Below are 21,288 nucleotides of genomic sequence, written 5' to 3' on the forward strand. Positions count from 1 at the left end.
TAATAATGGTCAGCTGTGGCTCCCTAAATGGCCTGCCCCCCAACCCGACTTGCGGGGTCTGGCGGCACTGTAGTTCCGCCACTGTATTGGACGCGTGTAATATTTTTTGTATCATATTATCGGCTGCCAATACGCCATTGTTTTATATTTTCTTTTTTTTTTTAAGTAAAGGCTTGTTTTCCGTGTGATCCTACCTTCAATCTTTAATATATTAGTATGCCACTTTGTCAAGTTTCATGTACGATCAATGTTAATAGCGTTGACAATTATTTGGGTTTTGTAAGTTTTCAATAGTCGCAAATAAATTATATAAAACACATAAAATCTTCCAGATTTCAGTTGTTGCACAGGTACAAAGTATATACTAATAAAACGGAAGTTTGTTTACAAGTTTGTATATTTGTTTATTTATGTATCTATTTTTTATTTGTTTGTCTGTTTGGTTACAAGAGAGAATCTGCACTATGTGTAGAGAGGTAAATTACGTAATTAGGTATAGAATATTGTTCATTTTTACCAAACTGTTAATTAAAAATTCATATAAAGACGTTAAATAGTTTATTAATATATTTATTGGTAGAAACACCACTTTAATTATAAAAGTTCAGAATAATGACTTTTGTTATAGCGACGTCAAATGATTCATTTATTTTTTACCACAATCGTGGCGGCTTCCATGTTGCCCAATCAAAAGTTTAACGCATTACAAATCTAAATTTTCTATCGGCTATAGATGTAACGTTTTTTTTTAGGCCCAAACACTATTATCAATTTTCAACAGTTCTTCAAATTTGAGTATACAATAATTTGTTCTAGATCTACAGATAAACTGTTGCAGGAAGAAAAAGTTATGTATCTAGAGTTTAGGTCAAACCAAATTTAATTATTTTAAAATAAAAACAATTAGCATAAAAACACGTCAGTATAAAAACACGAAAAACTATTGAATTTTTTTATTAAACTAATTTAGTCCTTAAATATTTGATATACATTCTTGCTTTTTAGCTTCAATGATCATCTAGTTCAAGAATACAAGGGATTTATGTATCTAGATTCTAGATCTAGAGCTACTGAAAAACTAGACTTAAGCCAGTCGTAGATTCTAAATCTAGATGTAGATCTCGATCTCTCGCTCTATTTAGGTCTAAAATCTATGCCAATAATGAGTTTTTATACTAAACAATTTCAGACTTTAATTATTTTATTTTATTTTTGTTTTTTTAGCTATGGAATTGGCTAATTTGGTATTTAAATTTAATTTGAAATAATACTAGTGCCCATTCGAGTAACTTAACTATCTTACACGGGCTCTCTAAGTAACTATACCACTTATTTTGCTTATAATCAGAACTTCCCCTATAGCTAAGATGATATTGTAATAGTTACAATGCGGGAGGTAATTGTTCAAGACACAAATTGTCAAAAAAAAATTTCAATTGTTTTTACATGTGAATGCTAAAGTTACCTATTGGCACTTGAAAGGGGGTACAGGGTAGGTGAAGTAGAGTTCTCCTGTTTCTGTGTTCAGACCCATGCTAAGCCGAAATATGTGTTTTTAAATGAAAAAATCATGATGCCTGCGATTTGGCGGGAAACTGGGCAGGTGAATTAGAGTTAGGCAGGTGTAAAATCAACCTGTGACGTCAACATATGAAGGGATAGTGTGGTTAGACCAATGCTCATCCGAAATCTGTGTTTAAAAGACAAAAACATGTCTGAGGTGTGACGTCTCTTTGAATGTGAGTCTGGTTTTTTGTGATAATAAGTGATAGTACTGAGGGGAGGGAAAAGTTAAAAAATATCAAGTAAACATGACGTATTCTATGGATGACCCTTAAAACAGTGTTACTCAAGAATAACTGGGTAGTCTAGTATTGTCAATAGTTAGGTAATTTTAGCTGATCATCAAATTTTAACGAGCGACAAAAAGAAGATTATTACTTCTCACTTTGCCATGTAAAATTCCCGGGAATAGGACGTTTTGCTGTTTTTTCTATATTTAAACTTTTTGTACATCCTACCCCCTAACTCACACTTAGGTTGTTATCTGCTATATATGAATCCATCATAATCGATCTTAATGTGTTTTATTTTTTCTCTCTTTTAAATGTAAACATACAAACTACCTGTTTAACACTGATATGCAATCGTAATTTTTGAAAATTTATCTTAATTTATAAACATTTAAAATATTTAATCTCTGACATGTCAAAACAAAACATAACGTTGTAATTGCAAAAGAACTTTTGATTTTTTTTGGATCAAGCGTTTATTTTAACATTTCGAGAAACATAACTATTTCAGACAAAGATGAGTGCAAAGATTCTAATCAAACAATATGTGAGCATACATGTACCAACACAATTGGAAGCTACGAGTGTTCCTGCAATTCAGGATACAAAGCAAACAGAATAAATCCTAACATATGTCAAGGTAATGGATTTATTGTATAAACAAGATTAATAAACTTTTATAATAAACATCTACATTACAATTTTATATTACCTTGATTATAGATATTTTAAAATGTAAAGATTATTTTAAATTTTTAGCAGTATTTTTTAAAATTGTAGCACCTTCACTATGTTTAACCCTTTAAAATACGTATTTATGTAAAATATAATCTTTTTGAGAAAATCGTATACACACATTTAGTCAAAGACGTTCATTTCTTTATGATATATTCGTTTGTAAAGAATTTTGTTTTAAAGATTCAGAACAAATTTTTCTTTCACAAAATGTTAGAATTTTTACAGGAACTAAAAGTAACGTCACTTGAAACAAATAAGTGTCTAGGGTGCTAAACACATCGTTTTAATATAATTTTTTCCCATATAGAAAACGAACAGTGGGAAATCACATTGCACTTGATTGATTCAAAAAAAAAATTATTAGTTTACAATAGCTTTAATAATTTTTTTTTTCTAAAGAGGTTCAAAATTGTAAAATGTTTAAGAATTAATCAGATTTTTTTAAAAAATGAGCTTAATAGAACGTAATATATTTTATCTATAACACTTCAAAGCAAAGTAAAATGTTGTTATTATACAAGTACTTTTTGGTTTTGGTAAAAGCTTTTTTTAAATGTTTTAGACACCGCTACTCGTAGACGACAATTAACTTGCTGGTATGATTTTACTAGAAACACTTTTTATTTATAAAAAACTAGAACAAATACTTTATTTTCACAAAATTAAAGAATTTTTTTAAGAACTAAAAGTGACGTCATTTGAAACATATAGCAATGTAAGGTTCCATACGTATCGTATGATTATAATTTTTGTTACTCATAGAAAATGCACAGTGGAAAATACAATACACCCGAACGGTTCTAAAATTATTAATATAAGTTAACATTGTCATTAATAATTTCTGTTTTTATTATTTTAATGAGGTTACAGCTCATAAAATATTTCATAATTAAATTAATATTTAAAAAAAAACAAATAGACTAAATAAAACAAAAAAAAAACATTTAATTTTTTGCATTTCACAACACAATGTAACGAATGTAATTGCATAAGTCCTTTTGGTGTTGGTTCCAAGCTTTTATTTCAATATTTTAAGAAACATCTTTATTTCAGACATTGATGAGTGCAAAGATGGCAATCAAACAGTTTGTGATCATACATGTATTAACACTTATGGAAGTTACGAGTGTTCCTGCAATTCTGGGTACAAAGTAAACAGCACAAATCCTAATATGTGCCAAGGTAATGTTTTTTTTTTGTTTAAATGCGTTTTTCGCACTTTTACAAAACAAATTATTAAAATTTCTATATTTCCTTTTTTAGTAATATATAAAAAGCATTAATTTGTTCAAAATGTAAAGACTTATTTTTTTTTAATGAAACTTTAACTATAAATATTACAATAAATTACGTATTTATGTAAAACATCTTTTTTCCATTTATGTAATACACACATTTATTTAAAGATAATTATTAATTTAGTAATATATTCATTGGTAGAAAGACATTTTTATTTACAAACGTTTAGAGAAAATGCTTTTTTTCACACAATGTAAGCACTTTTACATGAACTAAACATCACGTCACTTGAAACAAATAGTAAGAAAGGATTCAAAACACAACGTTCCCATTTTAATATATTTTTTTATCTCATAGAAAATGCTTTTGGAAATTCACAACACACGCGTTTGGTTATTAAATTATTATTATTATTTTTTCATTAGCTTTATTCTGGTTCGAAATAATAAAATTTTACAGAATAAAATTTGTTTTTTTTTTGGTTTTCTAATCAGCTAAATAAAACATAAAATATGTTATTTATAGCATTTGACAGCAAAATATAACGTTGAGATTGCATAGTTTTTTTTTTGTCTTTGGTTCAAGCTTTTATTTTAATATTCCGAGAAACATCTTTATTTCAGACATTGATGAGTGCAACGTTTCTAATCAAACAATATGTGAGCATACATGTACCAACACAATTGGAAGCTATGAGTGTTCTTGCAAATCAGGATACAAAGCAAACAGCATAAATCCTAACATGTGTCAGGGTAATGGATTTATTGTATAAACCAGTATAATAAACTTTTATAATAAACATCTACATTCAAAATTTTATATTACCTTAATTATTGATATTTTAAAAATGTAACAATTGGTTTAAATGTTTAGCACTATTTTTTTTTAATTGTAGCATCTGCAATATGTGTAACCCTTTAAAATACTTATTTATGTAAAAAATGATCTTTTTAAAAAATCGTATACACTCATTCAGTCAAAGACGATCATTTCTTTATGGTATATTCGTTTGTAGAAATATAGTTTTTTTAAAGATGCAGAGCACATTTTTCTTTCACAAAATGTTAGAACTTTTACAGAAACTGTAAATAATGTCACTTGAAATAAATAAGTGTCTAGGGTTCGAAACACATAGTTTTAATATAATTTTTTTCCATATAGAAAATGAACAGTGGAAAATCAAATTGCACGTGATTGTTTCAAAATAAACTTTATTAGTTTACAATAGCGTTAATATTTTTTTTCTTTTTTCTAAAGAAGTTCAAAATTGTAAAATATTACAGAATTAATATAATTTTAAAAAAAAATTGAGCTCAATAGAACGTAAAATATGTTATCTATAGCTTTTCAACGAAAAGTATAATGTTATTATACAAGTACTTTTGGGTTTTGGTTTAAGCTTTTATTTAAATGTTATAAACACCGTTACTCGTAGACGACAATTGACTTGCTTATATAATTTTAATAGAAACACTTTTTGTTATTTAAAAAAAAATGGAACAAATACTTAATTTTACCAAATTTAAGAATTTTTCTAAGAACTAAAAGCGACGTCATTTGAAACATATAGAAATGTAAGGTTCCATTCGAATTGTATCATTAAAATTTGTTTGTTTTTTTCCTCATAGAAAATGCACAGTGGAAAATTACAATACACGCGAATGGTTCTAAAATTATTATAATTAGTGAACATTTTCTTTAAAAATTTCTGTATTTATTATTTTAATGAGGTTACAGCTCATAAAAAGTTTCATAATTAAATTAATATTTAAAAAAAATAAATAAAAGAGACTAAATAAAATTAAAAAATATTTAATCTTTTGCATTTAAAACACAATGTAACGAATGTAATTGCATAAGTTCTTTTGGTGTTGGTTCCAAGCTTTTATTTCAATATTTTAAGAAACATCTTTATTTCAGACATTGATGAGTGCAAAGATTCCAATCAAACAGTATGTGAGCATACCTGTACCAACTCAATTGGAAGCTACGAGTGTTCTTGCAAATCAGGATACAAAGTAAACCTCATAAATCCTAACATATGTCAAGGTATTGGATTTATTGTTTAAACAAATATAATAAACTTTTATAATAAACATCTATAAAAATGTATATATTACTTTTATTATTTATATTTCAAAAAAGTAACGATTGGTTTAAATTTTTACCCCTTTTTTCTTAAAATGTAGTATCTGCACTATGTATAACCCATGTTAAATACGTATTTATGTAAAAAATATAATTTTTTTTTATAATTTATTACATCTTATACACACATTCTTTCTAAGATGATCATTTACTTTATGCGATATTCGTTTGTAGAAAAACAAGTTTTTATAAAATGTTCAGAACAATTTTTTTCTTTCACAAAATTTAAAAACTTTTACAGGAACTGTAAGTAATGTCACTTGAAACAAATAGATATTTAGGGTTCGAAACACGGTTTTAATATTATTTTTCCCCTTATAGATAATGAACAGTGGAAAATCATATTACACGCGATTGTTTCAAATTTAGTATTATTAGTATACACTAGTGTGATAGGCGGAAAATATATACAGACATGTTCTGCTCTATAAAACCAAATGATGACTTACCCCTATAGCTAACTCTTTAACTATACACAAGTGATGAGGACAGGAACACTCTTATTTTCCAACGACATTAATTAACAATATTAACAACTTCTATTATGAAATAGAATTAACTTTATTATTAAACACTAATACTATACAACATCAAAACACGTCTTTTTCCTACAATGGCTAACCCCCAACTGTCTTCTTTCCTGCATCCTACGTCATCGCAGTGGCGTAGCTACCGTAAGGCACACGGGGGCCCTTTTACCTCTTATAAAAACTAATACTTTTATATTGGAATTTTAATATTTGTTTTATGTAAATAATTTTAAAAAGAAAAGGAAATTCTGTTTCTTTTTTACTGTAAAAATAATTCAAATTTCCAAAAAGGCCCTAAGTCCTTTCTTACTGTACAGGCATTGGCATTCAGTGTGTGTATGTGTGTGCGTGTGGAGGTCGAACAGGCCCATATGGCGCTACTAACCCTATAAGTTGTTGCTGTTCATCCAATCGCCAAGAAAATTTGGGAAGTCGTTGAAAATACTCCAATCAGTGTTTTTTTTCCCAGACATTTTTTATGAAAACGTGCTGAAAGAAACTCTGGGGAAGGTTTCTAGCATTACATTTTTTTTATGGCGGCGCCCCGACAGTAAGGTGGTGCTGTTTGCCACTCAGTTTCCCAGCGGCTATCTTAGCACCTGGGGTCCGTTTATTTGAATGTCCGGCGCAGCGGTCAAATTTGCACAGGTGCATCAGCCGGCGCCTCGGCGAGTGCGTAACCCGGATCACCCTGGGATCCCCCGTGAGCTCTACAGCGCCCATATTCGATTAATGAGCGCCATTCACTAAGTATACGAAGGGCTACTAAAATAGGTAAATAAATCGAATAAGAGGTGTCCTCCAGCGCACCAGCAGAAGTAAGCCTGGACGTCCGCGAGAAAGCCAGCGGCTACCTGAGTGCAAGGGATTCGTTGATTACGCATCATGCAGGGGTACTACTAATTCAACGACCAAACAGCAACAGGGGCGGGGCGGCCTTCGGCGCCCCCTGCTTACGGATGACACCAAGCACAGGAACACCCCACGGTGGGCCTCTACGTTCGATGATTAAACCGACCAGGAGTAGCATCCGGCTACCTATGGTAGTGTAACACGTCACTCCAGCGACACCCTTAGACGGTCACTGAAAGGAGTTCAACCTCAACATTTCGGATAATGATTAACATACACTAAATGCTTTCATACAGCACGCGCAAGGGCGTCTGACCGGTAGTGTGGACCAACCCGCGCCCCCGCAACAAAGATCCGAAAAAAATAACAGTGTCATTGTTTACCTTTGAACTATCTCAGTTTTAGAAAACAAGATCAGATGACTACAAATTCACAATTGGTAACGCGTTGATGAAACCCTTACAAATTCTTTCATTACACTGGTATGAGAGACTAGATCGCAGCAACGCGGATGAGGATGCTTGCTACAGAAAAACATACTTTAACATTCTACTGTGATCAGAAAGGAGATTTTGGTGTCTATGATAGAATTTTTTAATTTCATCATTTGTTCATTATGATGCTGTTAATTTGTTATGAAACAAATTGTAGATATGCCCATTGAGCCAGTAGCCATCCTAAGTATCTAACATACAGAAGGCGCTAAAATAGATCTCAAGGAACTTATTATTAATCATTATTGAAAATTATAGCATGAGGAAAAAGACAGATCTAAATAAATTATGAGCAGTTTTCAAAAAATGTGATAGTGGCGTCACAAATTCGGGTAATTCCTAACGCGTTTACTAAAGATGTCACACTATCGTCCCCAACAACTTTAAATTTTCGGTGGGGTGTCCCCCCTCTCTGACTTATCCTTTATGATTTTAGCTGGTTACAACATAAGTTTTTCAGTACATTTTACAATGTTTCATCATGGCGTTACGCCAAAATGTTGTTAGCCGCACTACTACCCCTGTGTTAGAATGTATAAAATGTACAGAATGTTTACATTATTTAAAACCCTACATCGGAAGTAGCAGTTGATTTCTTCGTTTTACTCCGTTGTAGTCTAACGGCTGACAAAGGGGCCAACTGATATCTTCTGCCCAAAGATCCTAGCTACGCCACTGCGTCATCGGTAACATAGTCACGTAACGCTCACGTCACACTCACGCCAAAAATATTTTATTAAGCACGCGCACATACTCTCGAACCAAATTGTCTACCTTTAAGTTTACACCGTTCTTAATAGTCTCTACCCGTCTAGTCTTAATTTATCGATTTACGCTATGACAACTAGCTTTAATAATTTCTTTCATTTTTTTAAAGAGGTTCAAATTAATAAAATATTACAGAATGAATCTGATTTTTTTAAATAAGCTCAATAGAATGTAAAATAATATATCTGTAGCAATTCAAAGCAAAATACAATGTTCTAATTATACAATTACTTGTTGATTTAGGTTTAAGCTTTTATTTAAATGTTATACACACCGTTACTCAAAGACGATCATTTATTTACTGATATATTTTTTATAGTAACACATTTTTTAAATTAAAAATTAGAACAAATACTTCATTTTTACAAAATTAAAGAAATTTTCTAGAAACTGAAAGTAACGACATTTGAAACTAATAAAAATGTAATGTTCGATACACGTTGTATCATTATTATCTTTTTCCTCATAGAAAATGCACATTGGAAAATCACAATACACGCAATTGGTTCTAAAATTATTAAAATTAGTTTACACTAGTATTAATTGTTTCTGTAATTATTATTTTAATAAGGTTAGAGCTCATGAAATATTACATAATTAAATTAATTTTTTTTCAAATCAGATAAATAAAATCCAAAAATATTTTATCTTTTGCATTTCACATTACAATGAAACAAATGTATAAGTATACGTCCTTTTATGTTGGGTTCAAACTTTTATTTTTTAATATTTTGAGAAACATCATTATTTCAGACGTTGATGAGTGCAAAGATTCTAATCAAACAATATGTGAGCATACATGTACCAACACAATTGGAAGCTACGAGTGTTCCTGCAAATCAGGATACAAAACAAGTAGCAGAGACCCTAAAAAGTGTGAAGGTAATTCATTTATTGCATATAATAAAGCATACAATCGCATTTTTTACAACACACAGTTCAATTCCCTTCTAAGACCTAACGAGCCATAAGGCAATCGAGTGATATGTTCATGTTTTTTACTACTGCATATTAGTGGACAATGTAGTCAGCACTTTGCCCAGCTCCCTTTACTTTGCATAACTTGAGTCAGGTACCTGTGGGAGCTAAATTGACTCAGGGACGTTTGATTCTTAAGTCGTGACAGATGTTAAATATAGACTTGTTTAATCAGACAAGTGCTTATCCGCCAACTACGATAAACAATACTTTTCTTTTTAACTTTGTTTTAATTTTAGATATTTTGTCTGATATAGTTTGTTTCATATTTCGAACTACGTTACGAGTAGATGTTCCCAATGTTGTCGTCAACAGCAAATATACCAGAGTTATTCGTAATGCCTATTGAAGTTATTTTTTATCTAATACGTTTATCCACACATTTTTCTCAGACATCGACGACTGCACAAATACAAGCACACCTCCATGTGAGCAGATCTGTACTAACACGAACGGAAGCTACTCATGTTCTTGCTATCCTGGTTATAACATAAACAAAACCCACGCAAACGTATGCGACAGTAAGTTACTTGTGGACATGAGTTATTTTTTAAAATTATTTTGAACACTTTTTTATCTTATGGCTTCAAAAGCTAACCTTAGAGATCAAATCAATAAATATCTGAATTTTTACTTAGATGTACCTGTCCTAGCATTAACTTGTAGACGTATTCTCAACCCTCCTTTTACGAATACAATTCTAAATATGGTGTGATACAACTGTAGTATAGTAATGCACAGACTACAACACAATTATTTTAGAAATGACATAATGCTTAGTAACTTTAATTTATAGTTGTTCAGTTATAGCTATATTTTCAATGTCTAATTGCTTATCTTAATTATGTCTAAATTTCATATATTTAGTTTGTAAGATTTGTATCTTATTAAAGGACCGTGTACTGCTTATCCACAAGGAAGGAACCTAGACTACGCGCCTACAACACACAAGGTAGTAAACATTTTTACATTAGCAAACAAGAACAGTAATGTACTTGCAGCATACTGTACTAACTAAAGGTGATTCTGCTGTCAACTAACCCCCTTCTTAAACCCAAACTACTGTCTATCTCCTATACCAAATACCACGTACGTAGAATGTCAAACACTGTCTAGAAGCTTTTATTTAGTTCACAGCGTCCGTTTATGAGTTGCATTTAATCTTGTAATTCAATTTTGCCCACATACAACGCCAGACATTTAGTTTTAACTGTAAAGACATGTTCGTTTTTGTTGACAATACAAAAATATCTATTTTTTAATTTAATTAGGGTAAATTAGGCTAGAATAGGTTACACTGTCTCCCCTCCTGGGACATAGGCCCCTGACAAGAGCTTCAGAGACGTCACTTCGTGTATCCAAACACCTTTGTGTGTTCTTCAAGGTCACGTATATATGTCTTCCTTGGTCTGCCTCTTTTCATTTTGCCCTGTGGATTCCAGGTGAGGGCCTGTCTTGTTATGCTGGGTATAGGCTTCGTAAATGTATGATGAATATATCTCCATTTTGTCTGGAGGATCTCTTCTTCAGCTTGCAGTTGATTTGTCCGTTGTCACAGTAATTCATTGCTGGTGGTTTCAGTCCAGCGTATTCGAAGGATCTATCTGAGGCATGAGTATTTTGTCAGGTTGGGGGTTGAACATACGGTCAGCAACCGTATATCGTAAAAACAAAATTCATAAAAAAGCGTTTTAATAATAAGCTTTTATGTAATAATGCACTAAAAAGGAGAAAATAAATTATACATTTCTATTTAAATAACTTTAAAGAAAAGCGTGGGTCAGTTTAGTATCTATTTAACTTTACTAAAATTTAAGAAGATACCCACGCTTTTATTTATAGTTATTTTTTTAGTACTTTACATGTTTTTATTTACAATAGAGTTACATGACTAAAAACCATTGCGCGCCTATTGAAAGTGATGACGCGCTATTGAACGTGATGACGCGTGTGAAGTAGTTGGATATAACTGCCCACTTATTTTGTAAAAATTTTAAATTATTCATAAAAAAATTAATCAGTCGACCAATTATGTCAAATTGAATGTCATGATACATTGTCTTCATGTCTAGACCCACGTATAAACTAAGAACCGTATCTGTCAGTTAGAAGTTAGAAGTGCCTGCAATATCGCTGGGGCGTTTCGATCTAGACAGACAGACTGACGACTGACGACAAAGGAAGCAAGTTAAATAAAAGCTAGTAAAAAATAACTCGCTACAGAGACGCACACAGAAAGCAATACAGACAACTTGGACCTTGACAAAACGGATATTAAATAACAAATACAAAATATAAATAATACAATATAAAGTGATTACTCAATTAGCCTGTTTACAACCCAGAGGCGTAGAGACCCTTCCCGGCACCCCCCCCCCCCCCTCAAACTTTCGATTTGCACCCGTCCTCAAACTTTCGATTTGCACCCCCCTCAACCTTTCAATTTATTTTTCCAACCTAGTTTGGCGCCCCCTAAGGTCGGCGCCCGGGGACATATGTCCCCCCCCCCGCCCCCCCCCTTCGCTACGCTACTGTTACAACCGTGAGCTGATCGTTTCCTCGGGGTACAAGAGAGGTGAAAACCTGTTTTTAAGAGGTTACGAGCTATTTATAGGATTTTTAAGCAAACATTTTTAGTAGAACGTGTTTTGAATTTCATTAAAAACGTATTTCTTAAAAGGAAAAAACAAAAACGAACTATAAAAAACGTTATAGTAATAAGCTTTTAAATGCACTGAAGAAACACAACACTTGTTATCAATTAATAAATGTATTGGTCACTGTAAAATCTTTTACTCACTTTAGCGACCAATGCTTTTATATTTCAACTGCATTGAAAGCTGATAGTTATGTACAATTTTAATATTTTTAATAGTTTAATTAAGCATAATCAAACTATTCGATGCTATGTTAGTATATCTGAAACAATATCGTTATGATTTCCATCAATCGTTTCGCTTTAAGACGGACACTTTCAGCCTTAAAGCTTAGCTAGTTTATCCGTATGTAAGAAACACGTTAAGTCTAAGTTTATTTTTTTTACACAAATATCAATAATTATTTGTGATGAGGAAAATTAGAGGCAACTAAATATGAGTCAGTATTTTCCCCAGCTCTATTTATTATCCGGTGTGTAAAAAAAATAATCTCAGTTAAATTTTTTTTTGCCTCTGAATGAGCGGTAGTTGAATTAGGGTTGTTTTGCATGTTTTCTAGTCAACATCATCCTCATCGTTTGCGTTTTTGTTCCATCCGTCCTTCCACAGCATGTATTCAACCTATGGCCATTTCCTATTCATGATTTGCCTTTTTTTTGTTTCCACACATTTCTCATATTTTTTTTTACTAAATTGCCTTGTCATTTTAGTAAACACATAAGGCCTCTATTTATACAAGTCTGAGTTCTTTTTGTTATTTCGTCGGGTCTCGGGTCCGTACAGTAGAACATATTTCATGTTGAAATTAAAGATTCAAATTTATTTTTTCCAGACTGTTCAAAAATGGTTTCCAATCCTATTCTGGAAAAAAAATTAAAGCATCTGTTGCTTTGGCGCTCATTTCTTCTTTATAATAGTTTCACTATTCTGTCACTCTGTTTGTCTCTCTGTCTAGATCACTCTAAAGACATCATAATGAAAATTAAAACTACCACATGTAATTTAAATGACGTCACATTAAACAAAAAGGAATTTACGAAATCGAGTCCAATGAAACGAAACTTATCAAGTGTTAACTTTTCCAGCTACACGTAAAAGAATGACGTCATTAATTTATTTTAGAGTAACAAACATAATTAAAAATCAAAGAACCGAAAAGGATATACAATGATATTTACGTCAATGAAACTAGAGACAAAATACTAAAAGCCGTTTTCATTTGTTTAATTTTAAAATTGTATGTCAATATACAAAAAATATTTTAAATGTCTAGAATATCTCTAGAGAAATATATTTTAGACTTTTAAAAGTTGGAAAATTATATTTTTTTATTCTGTGACCGTGTGAATGTGCTAAAATTATTGTGATCTTTATCAAAAAGTGATCGCACAGGGATCCCGTGTACGTCTCGATTGTACCCACTAGTTTTCACACAGCTTGCAATCCGACATAAAAATTATTAAAATTTTTATTGAACATGGAGTAGTTGGGCTGAAAACCAAAAATTGTTAAATATCATTTTTGAGTACCCGGTGTGTGCACACATGCTAGTAAGGTTGTTGCCGGTTAATATGTATTACACAGTGATTTAGGTTGAGGGCAACATTCTGCTAATTAACGTGACGTCATTTATTAAAGACCGCTAAGCTGTATGATACAATATATCTATATGGCCTGTTGGTCTAAGGTTATTTCTAGCAGATACGTAATGTATATTGTTTTTTTTTAATTAAACACGTGCTTCCTTAATACAAATTACCTCGTCCCACCCCACCCTGTTATAAAGTCATCAGTATTGTTGGTACATGCTTCGATGTCGTTGATGGCTGCAGTGAGAGGTTAAGAAGACACCAACACAATGTCAGCTAATTTATTTAGATAAAAAATCATGCCCTAATTCTAATCATGTTGTAAACGAAAATAGATGTAGATTTAGAGTGACTGGCTCAGGTTGATAGACATATAATCTAGAATCAACATACTTAATTAGATTTTATTACAAAATTCATTAAATTTAATTACAAAATTTAGACCTTTATTCGATTCAAAATACACCAATGATAAATTTAAAAAAATAGGCCTAATAATAAAAAAATTTAATCGACAAGCTAGCTCTAGATTTTAGTAATTTTATTTAGGCAACGAAATGTTCTGAAATTAAAATAGATTGTATAACTATACTACTTATATCTAGAATCTGCTACTTAAACTAAAGTTTAACAGTAGTTGATATTTTTGGTGTAGAAGACTTTAATAAATTACGTAGGACAACCTGCTATGTGCCTAATTACAGTAATATGTATTTGATAATTGACTAAGTTTAGTTAAATTTAGAAGCAAATACATGGTACAGATTTCACTTTTTTTTCCTGATGGACCCTTAGGGTAATAAATTACATAAAAGATGCCATCTCTGGTTGGCTGAGATCTAAGAGCAGCAATTTATGTTACCTAAAAAGATTAAGTGTTTTATGATTTGTTAGAAAAATGTTGGGGCTGGGCATCAAACATCATGAGATCTAAGAACAGTAATCCATGTCACCTACAAAAAGATGAAATTTTATGGTGAGCTAGCAACAAGTGGGGGCTGGGTGTCATGTAGGTAAGAAATTGTTGAGGATAAAGCATCGATATGTGTCCGCTGGACAACGAGGGCCATAAATTACATAACATGCTACCCAGATTGGCTGAGATCAGTAGTTGTTGTTACCTCAGAAGTAGATTAGCAGATTAGCAGTTAAATTGGGGGTTTCGTATGCTGTAACAACAGGAACATTGTTGATAGGATGATACTGTTGTTATTGTGGGTTCCTTCATCCAAGAATACGAGCAACAGTGCTTTGTAACTTCAAACTTTATTTACATAGATCCAAGAAATAATAATAATATTCCACAGTAGAAAAATGACTATAACATTATAGTCTAGAACAAACTGACGTGGTGACATCTTACATTTTACTATCCAGTCACATGCAAGCACCCATCGTTCACCTTGCGTTCCCCTTTTATCCGGTCCATTTTCTCCCCTTACATCCATGAGCGATCTCACAAAAGGATGGAAAAATACATGACGAGTCGCTCAGACAGTCCTTCCGTTAGCCAGGTACTCTACGTTCATGCAACTTCATGTAAAACACAATATAATAACCATACCCAATAATACAGTCTGTGAAACGTCCCCTCTTCAAATAAAATTTTGTTGCCTGACTAAAAACCATTGCGGACCTATTGAACATGATAACACGCGTATAATAGTGCGAAATAGTTTAGAAGACTGCCTACTAATTTGGATACACATTTAATTAATTTATAAAAAATAATCAGGCATTATTCAATTAAGTCAAATTTAATGTTAGATTGCATTGTTTTCATATTTTGACCCACGTGCCAACTTTGAACCGAATCTGCCAGTTTGATGTGCCCGAAATTTTGCTCGAGCGTTTCCATCTAGACAGACAGACTGTTGACATCAACAGACAGACAGATAAAGTAAGTTAAATAAAAGCTTGTAAAAAAGACTGCATCTAAGTCTTCCTTGGCTTTGATTAAAAAAATTAAAAATTTCGTAAAAATATCTATTAGGTCCTAGATTTAGTTGGTCTGAATTTCACGTTGTTTTATGTGTGTAAAATGTTTAAAAATAAATTTACCCCCCCCCCCCCCCCCCCACCCCTCTTCTACCCACTTATGATAAGTCGACTTTTTCCCTTGCCAATTCGATCCACGGCAAGAGATAAAAGCACAACATAGAATAGCACTACAGACAGTAGCACGACATACAATTGCACGACAAACAAAAGCACGAAAAACAAAAGCACGAAATACTAAAGCACGACAGACAAAAGCATGACATCGAGAGAAAGCAAGTTAAATAAAAGCTTGTAAAAACGAAACAAATTCTATCAGCTTAGGTTTTGACCTAATGTAGACCTAATATAATCAGTTTATAATCTAGTTACACAATCTATCAGAGCCTAGACTAACTGTTTTTTAAAAGCTTTTATTTAACTCACTTCCTCTGTCGGTCTGTCGTCAGTCTAGATCGAAACGCCGGAGCAAAAATTCAAACATACAGACAGACAGACAGACAGACAGACAGACAGACAGACAGACAGACAGACAGACAGACAGACAGACAGACAGACAGACAGACAGACAGACAGACAGACAGACAGACAGACAGACAGACAGACAGACAGACAGACAGACAGACAGACAGACAGACAGACAGACAGACAGACAGACAGACAGACAGACAGACAGACAGACAGACAGACAGACAGACAGACAGACAGACAGACAGACAGACAGACAGACAGACAGACAGACAGACAGACAGACAGACAGACAGACAGACAGACAGACAGACAGACAGACAGACAGACAGACAGACAGACAGACAGACAGACAGACAGACAGACAGACAGACAGACAGACAGACTGACAGACAGACAGACAGACAGACAGACAGACAGACAGACAGACAGACAGACAGACAGACAGACAGACAGACGGACGGACGGACGGACAGACAAAATATTTTTGGAATATAATTTCTAACTGACAGATACGGTTCGTAATTGGAAAGTGGGTCAAGACATGAAAACAATGCAATCTGAAATTAAATTTGACTTAATTGGATGCCTAATTAGTTTTTTCAAAGTATGCTGCATATGTTTGACATGTTTAAGAATTAAATTGAAATACCATGAAACTTTTGAAAAATGTTTCTTCGATCACGGAAATTTAACATGTGACGTCCATAAAAGAGCGTAAATAAAGATGTATATAAACAAACATTTTAGCCTAATCGCCCTGTAACCGTCCGTGTAGACATAAGAAATGGATTACCCCTAATCATATATGCTTTTATTTTAATCTATAAATGATGTGTTAAAATGTATCTGTTGTTTTTAGAAATAAACTTAATTGCATTATTGTCACAGTTTATAATCTAAACAATTATTTTTTGTATATGCTGTGTTTAGATTTACTACATTTTCGTAAAAAAAATCCAGGATTGTTTCGAGAAATGTGTGTCAAATACGTCGTGTTATGGATACGATTATGTAGTTGGCAAGGTCTGTAGACTTAATACGTTTTCTGGAAATGGGATTGATATCAGCAAAGAATCAGATGCAGCGCCGTATATGTTCTGCAGGAATGTTACAGGTTCGTTTTTAGTGTTTTAAATTAATCGAATTGAGTGGGTTGTTTTAAAGTTCATATGCGGATTAGTATCTACTAGACTACCCATCATCCGTTGGATAACTATGGGTTTCGGGGGTCATCCATCAAAAAACATCACGTCTGTCACTCAGAGGCGTAGCGACCCTTCCCGGCGCCCGGGGACAAACTTTTCGATTTGAACCCCCCCCCCCCCTGCAAGATTTCGAATTGCACCCACCCCTCCCCCTCAAACTTTTGATGTGCAACCCCTCCCCCCTTAAGATTTCGATTTGCACCCACCCCCTCAAACTTTCGATTTGCACCCCCATCAACCTTTCAATTTATTTTTCCAACCCATTTTGGCGCCCCCTAAGGTCGGCGCCCGGGGACATATGTCCCCCCCCCCCCTCGCTACGCTACTGCAGTGTCACTTATCGTCACAAAAAAACAGACCCCACATTCAAAAATATGTTTTTTATCTTTTAAAAACACCAAAAACACCGATTTTGGACTCTCCCTTCATATACTGACGTCACAGGTGACATACTCAACTCTACTTCACCTGCCCAGTGTCCCGCCAAGTCTCAGGCAACATGTTTTTATTGTTTAAAAAACGATTCCAGCCGAGCATGTCTCTGACCACACTATCCTTTCATATGCTTAGGACAAAGAAACAGATGAACTCTACTTCACCTGCCCTGTATCCCGCCATTTCAGATAGGCAACTTTATCATTCACATCTAAAAAAAAAAAAATTGAAAAAAAAAATATCATTGACGTATTGGTCTAGAGCCTGTGCCACCCGCATGAGAGCCGATTACACTACCAACTTAGCTATTTACTGGTGACGTCACAAGTGAATTTTTATACTATACTTTGAGTCTCCTTATGCAACTTGATTTTCTTGGACAGATTGTAGATCTAGAGAAATTTATCGTAAAACTTGAAAAAGACAGTTGAAAATTGATATAAGTGTTGGAACGTAATAAATACAGCAAACGGACGTATTGTTAAAGTTAAAGCCGACAGAAAATTAGCTTTAGAACGCGTTAAACATTGGAATGGGAACACAATCTTCTTCGATAGGCCGCCATTTTATTGTTATAAAAAGTAAACAAAAATGTGACGTCACTGTTTCGTCGACTTTCGTGGTTTTCCTAATCTTTCAAAAAAAAAATTGTTAATATACCTATGAATAAATCAATAAATTAATTAACGTCTTTAAATAAATTTGTGATTAACAGTCTGTCTTAAAACAAAAATTGTTCGCTACCAACATACTATTTTACAGCTCTCTACGATGAGTGGAACCATTAGATATAGTAAATCAGACAAACAAATAAATATTCAAACATGTAAACAAAGTTGAGTTTTAGTAGTATTAGATGTATCTAAAACTGTTGCGTAACGAGTGTGAGAAGACGCTATCACCAAAAAATGTGGGTCTTCAATTAAACATGTACTATTGTATTTAGTTAAATATTTTCTCCAATAAGACATCAGGTATTTTAATCGACAGACAGACAGACAGACAGACAGACAGACAGACAGACAGACAGACAGACAGACAGACAGACAGACAGACAGACAGACAGACAGACAGACAGACAGACAGACAGACAGACAGACAGACAGACAGACAGACAGACAGACAGACAGACAGACAGACAGACAGACAGACAGACAGACAGACAGACAGACAGACAGACAGACAGACAGACAGACAGACAGACAGACAAACAGACAGACAGACAGACAGACAGACAGACAGACAGACAGACAGACAGGCAGGCATGCAGACAGACAGACAGACAGACAGACAGACAGACAGGCAGGCAGGCAGACAGACAGACAGACAGACAGACAGACAGACAGACAGACAGACAGACAGACAGACAGACAGACAGACAGACAGACAGACAGACAGACAGACAGACAGACAGACAGACAGACAGACAGACAGACAGACAGACAGACAGACAGACAGACAGACAGACAGACAGACAGACAGACAGACAGACAGACAGACAGACAGACAGACAGACAGACAGACAGACAGACAGACAAACAGACAGACAGACAGACAGACAGACAGACAGACAGACAGACAGACAGACAGACAGACAGACAGACAGACAGACAGACAGACAGACAGACAGACAGACAGACAGACAGACAGACAGACAGACAGACAGACAGACAGACAGACAGACAGACAGACAGACAGACAGACAGACAGACAGACAGACAGACAGACAGACAGACAGACAAAATATTTTTGAAATATAATTTCACATAAGACTTTCCCTCTAATACGGTTTCTTGCAGCAAAATGTACAATGTAATCTTTAACATTAAATTTCTCAATTTTAATTTTTAAAATAAGGAAGATTATTATAATAGCTTATAAGCAACCAGGGCGGAAAAAGCATATTTTGTATCCTAAATGTTTTTTCTATTTTTAATGGCTAAAACCGTAAAATGATATCAAATATATGTACTTGTGTTATATGCTGCGATGTTTACTTTCTTTTGCATATTTCTAGCTCAATGTAAAAGATACATTGTCGAATTTGAGCTGGGAACTTCAACTGCTTCCAATCATAAGGTATAAATGCATGAAAAATGTACGCATGCAATAAAAAAATTAAGAAATATATGTACATTTGTATCATAAATTTAAATTAAAACATACACATAAACTAACATACATCTATATATTAACTATATTCTAACATCTTTATGTAAAGTTATAAAGGCACACATACCACAATACCACACACATATATATATATATATATATATATATATATATATATATATATATATATATATATATATATATATATATATATATATATATAAATATATATATATATATTTATTTATATACGTATAAATATATATATATATATATATATATATATATATATATATATATATATATATATATATATATATTTATTTATTTATATACGTATAATATATATATATATATATATATATATATATATATATATATATATATATATATATATATATATATATATATATAAATTAATTTTAGCATACAAAAATCAATAACTGTAACTAGATCTATATCTATCAATAGCCAAACCAAAACTTAATTTAGTTAGAAACAAAATAATAGGTATAAAAACACACACAAAAAATGATTTTCTATAAGTGTTAACTTTTAATATAATTTTCTAATAATTAAAAAAAATGTTTAATCACAGTCGATGTTTAAATGCCATTAAGTAAAACACCGTAACTGATTTAGAATAAGTTGGAAATCATTAGATATATTCGTTTGTGAAACATTTGATAAATATGTATATTGACACTTCCTTTAAACTCTATTACAGGATTGTTTTACTGATTGCGCATTGCATCCTAAATGTTTTGGATATATATATGACGCTAAAGCCAAACAATGTTTTTATGATATCATATCTGGACCTGAGACTACCTCGAACGCGGAAGAAACTACAACTTTACTTATTTTTTGCTAAAAGTTGTGTTCGATGTCCTAAGCTTTATGAAAATCATTAAAGATTAAGGCCAACTTAATCATAATGCATTTGAATTAAAAGAAAGGCAAAATTATTATTATTGTATTATTTATTGATGTATAAAATCTTCTAGAAAAACAATGCAACACAGCTTTATTTATTTTAGTTGATGGTATATTATATTCTTTAGCTTTGTTTAAATTTGGTTTGAAAATGTATTTTAAATAGAAACTTTTTCCACGCGGAGTCGTCGACAGGCAAAGGCGTTGTGGGGTGGGGGGGGGGACTGCGTACCGTATCCGAAGACACAAATTGGCGGTCAAAACCAAGACCATAAATTATTACATATATAGAATGAAAATGCTTTTTGTCAGTTTATCTATAATTACATAGAGTTTTAAAGTTTT

At 32.7% G+C, this 21,288-nt stretch overlaps 1 protein-coding gene across 3 annotated transcripts in view; it reads left to right on the forward strand.

The window, feature by feature from the left end:
- LOC131942583 (fibulin-1) overlaps positions 1-21,041 on the forward strand; it is a 28,627-nt gene extending 7,586 nt beyond the window's left edge. The window contains exons 4-13 of one of the 3 annotated variants that reach the window (XM_059302476.1): positions 2,305-2,433; positions 3,585-3,713; positions 4,394-4,522; positions 5,691-5,819; positions 9,316-9,444; positions 9,933-10,061; positions 10,434-10,492; positions 17,186-17,369; positions 19,913-19,974; positions 20,735-21,041. In XM_059302476.1, the coding sequence (XP_059158459.1) occupies positions 2,305-2,433; positions 3,585-3,713; positions 4,394-4,522; positions 5,691-5,819; positions 9,316-9,444; positions 9,933-10,061; positions 10,434-10,492; positions 17,186-17,369; positions 19,913-19,974; positions 20,735-20,881 (1,226 nt within the window). In that variant the 3' untranslated portion in view covers positions 20,882-21,041. The remainder of the gene's footprint in view (positions 1-2,304; positions 2,434-3,584; positions 3,714-4,393; positions 4,523-5,690; positions 5,820-9,315; positions 9,445-9,932; positions 10,062-10,433; positions 10,493-17,185; positions 17,370-19,912; positions 19,975-20,734) is intronic. The other 2 variants (XM_059302478.1, XM_059302479.1) reach the window with 2 other exon arrangements.
- The last annotated feature ends 247 nt before the right edge of the window (positions 21,042-21,288 follow it).

The sequence above is a fragment of the Physella acuta genome, unplaced genomic scaffold, assembly GCF_028476545.2.
Source record: "Physella acuta isolate Inbredline_101_S28 unplaced genomic scaffold, ASM2847654v3 ptg000412l, whole genome shotgun sequence".
NCBI classification, from domain to species: Eukaryota; Metazoa; Mollusca; class Gastropoda; family Physidae; genus Physella; species Physella acuta.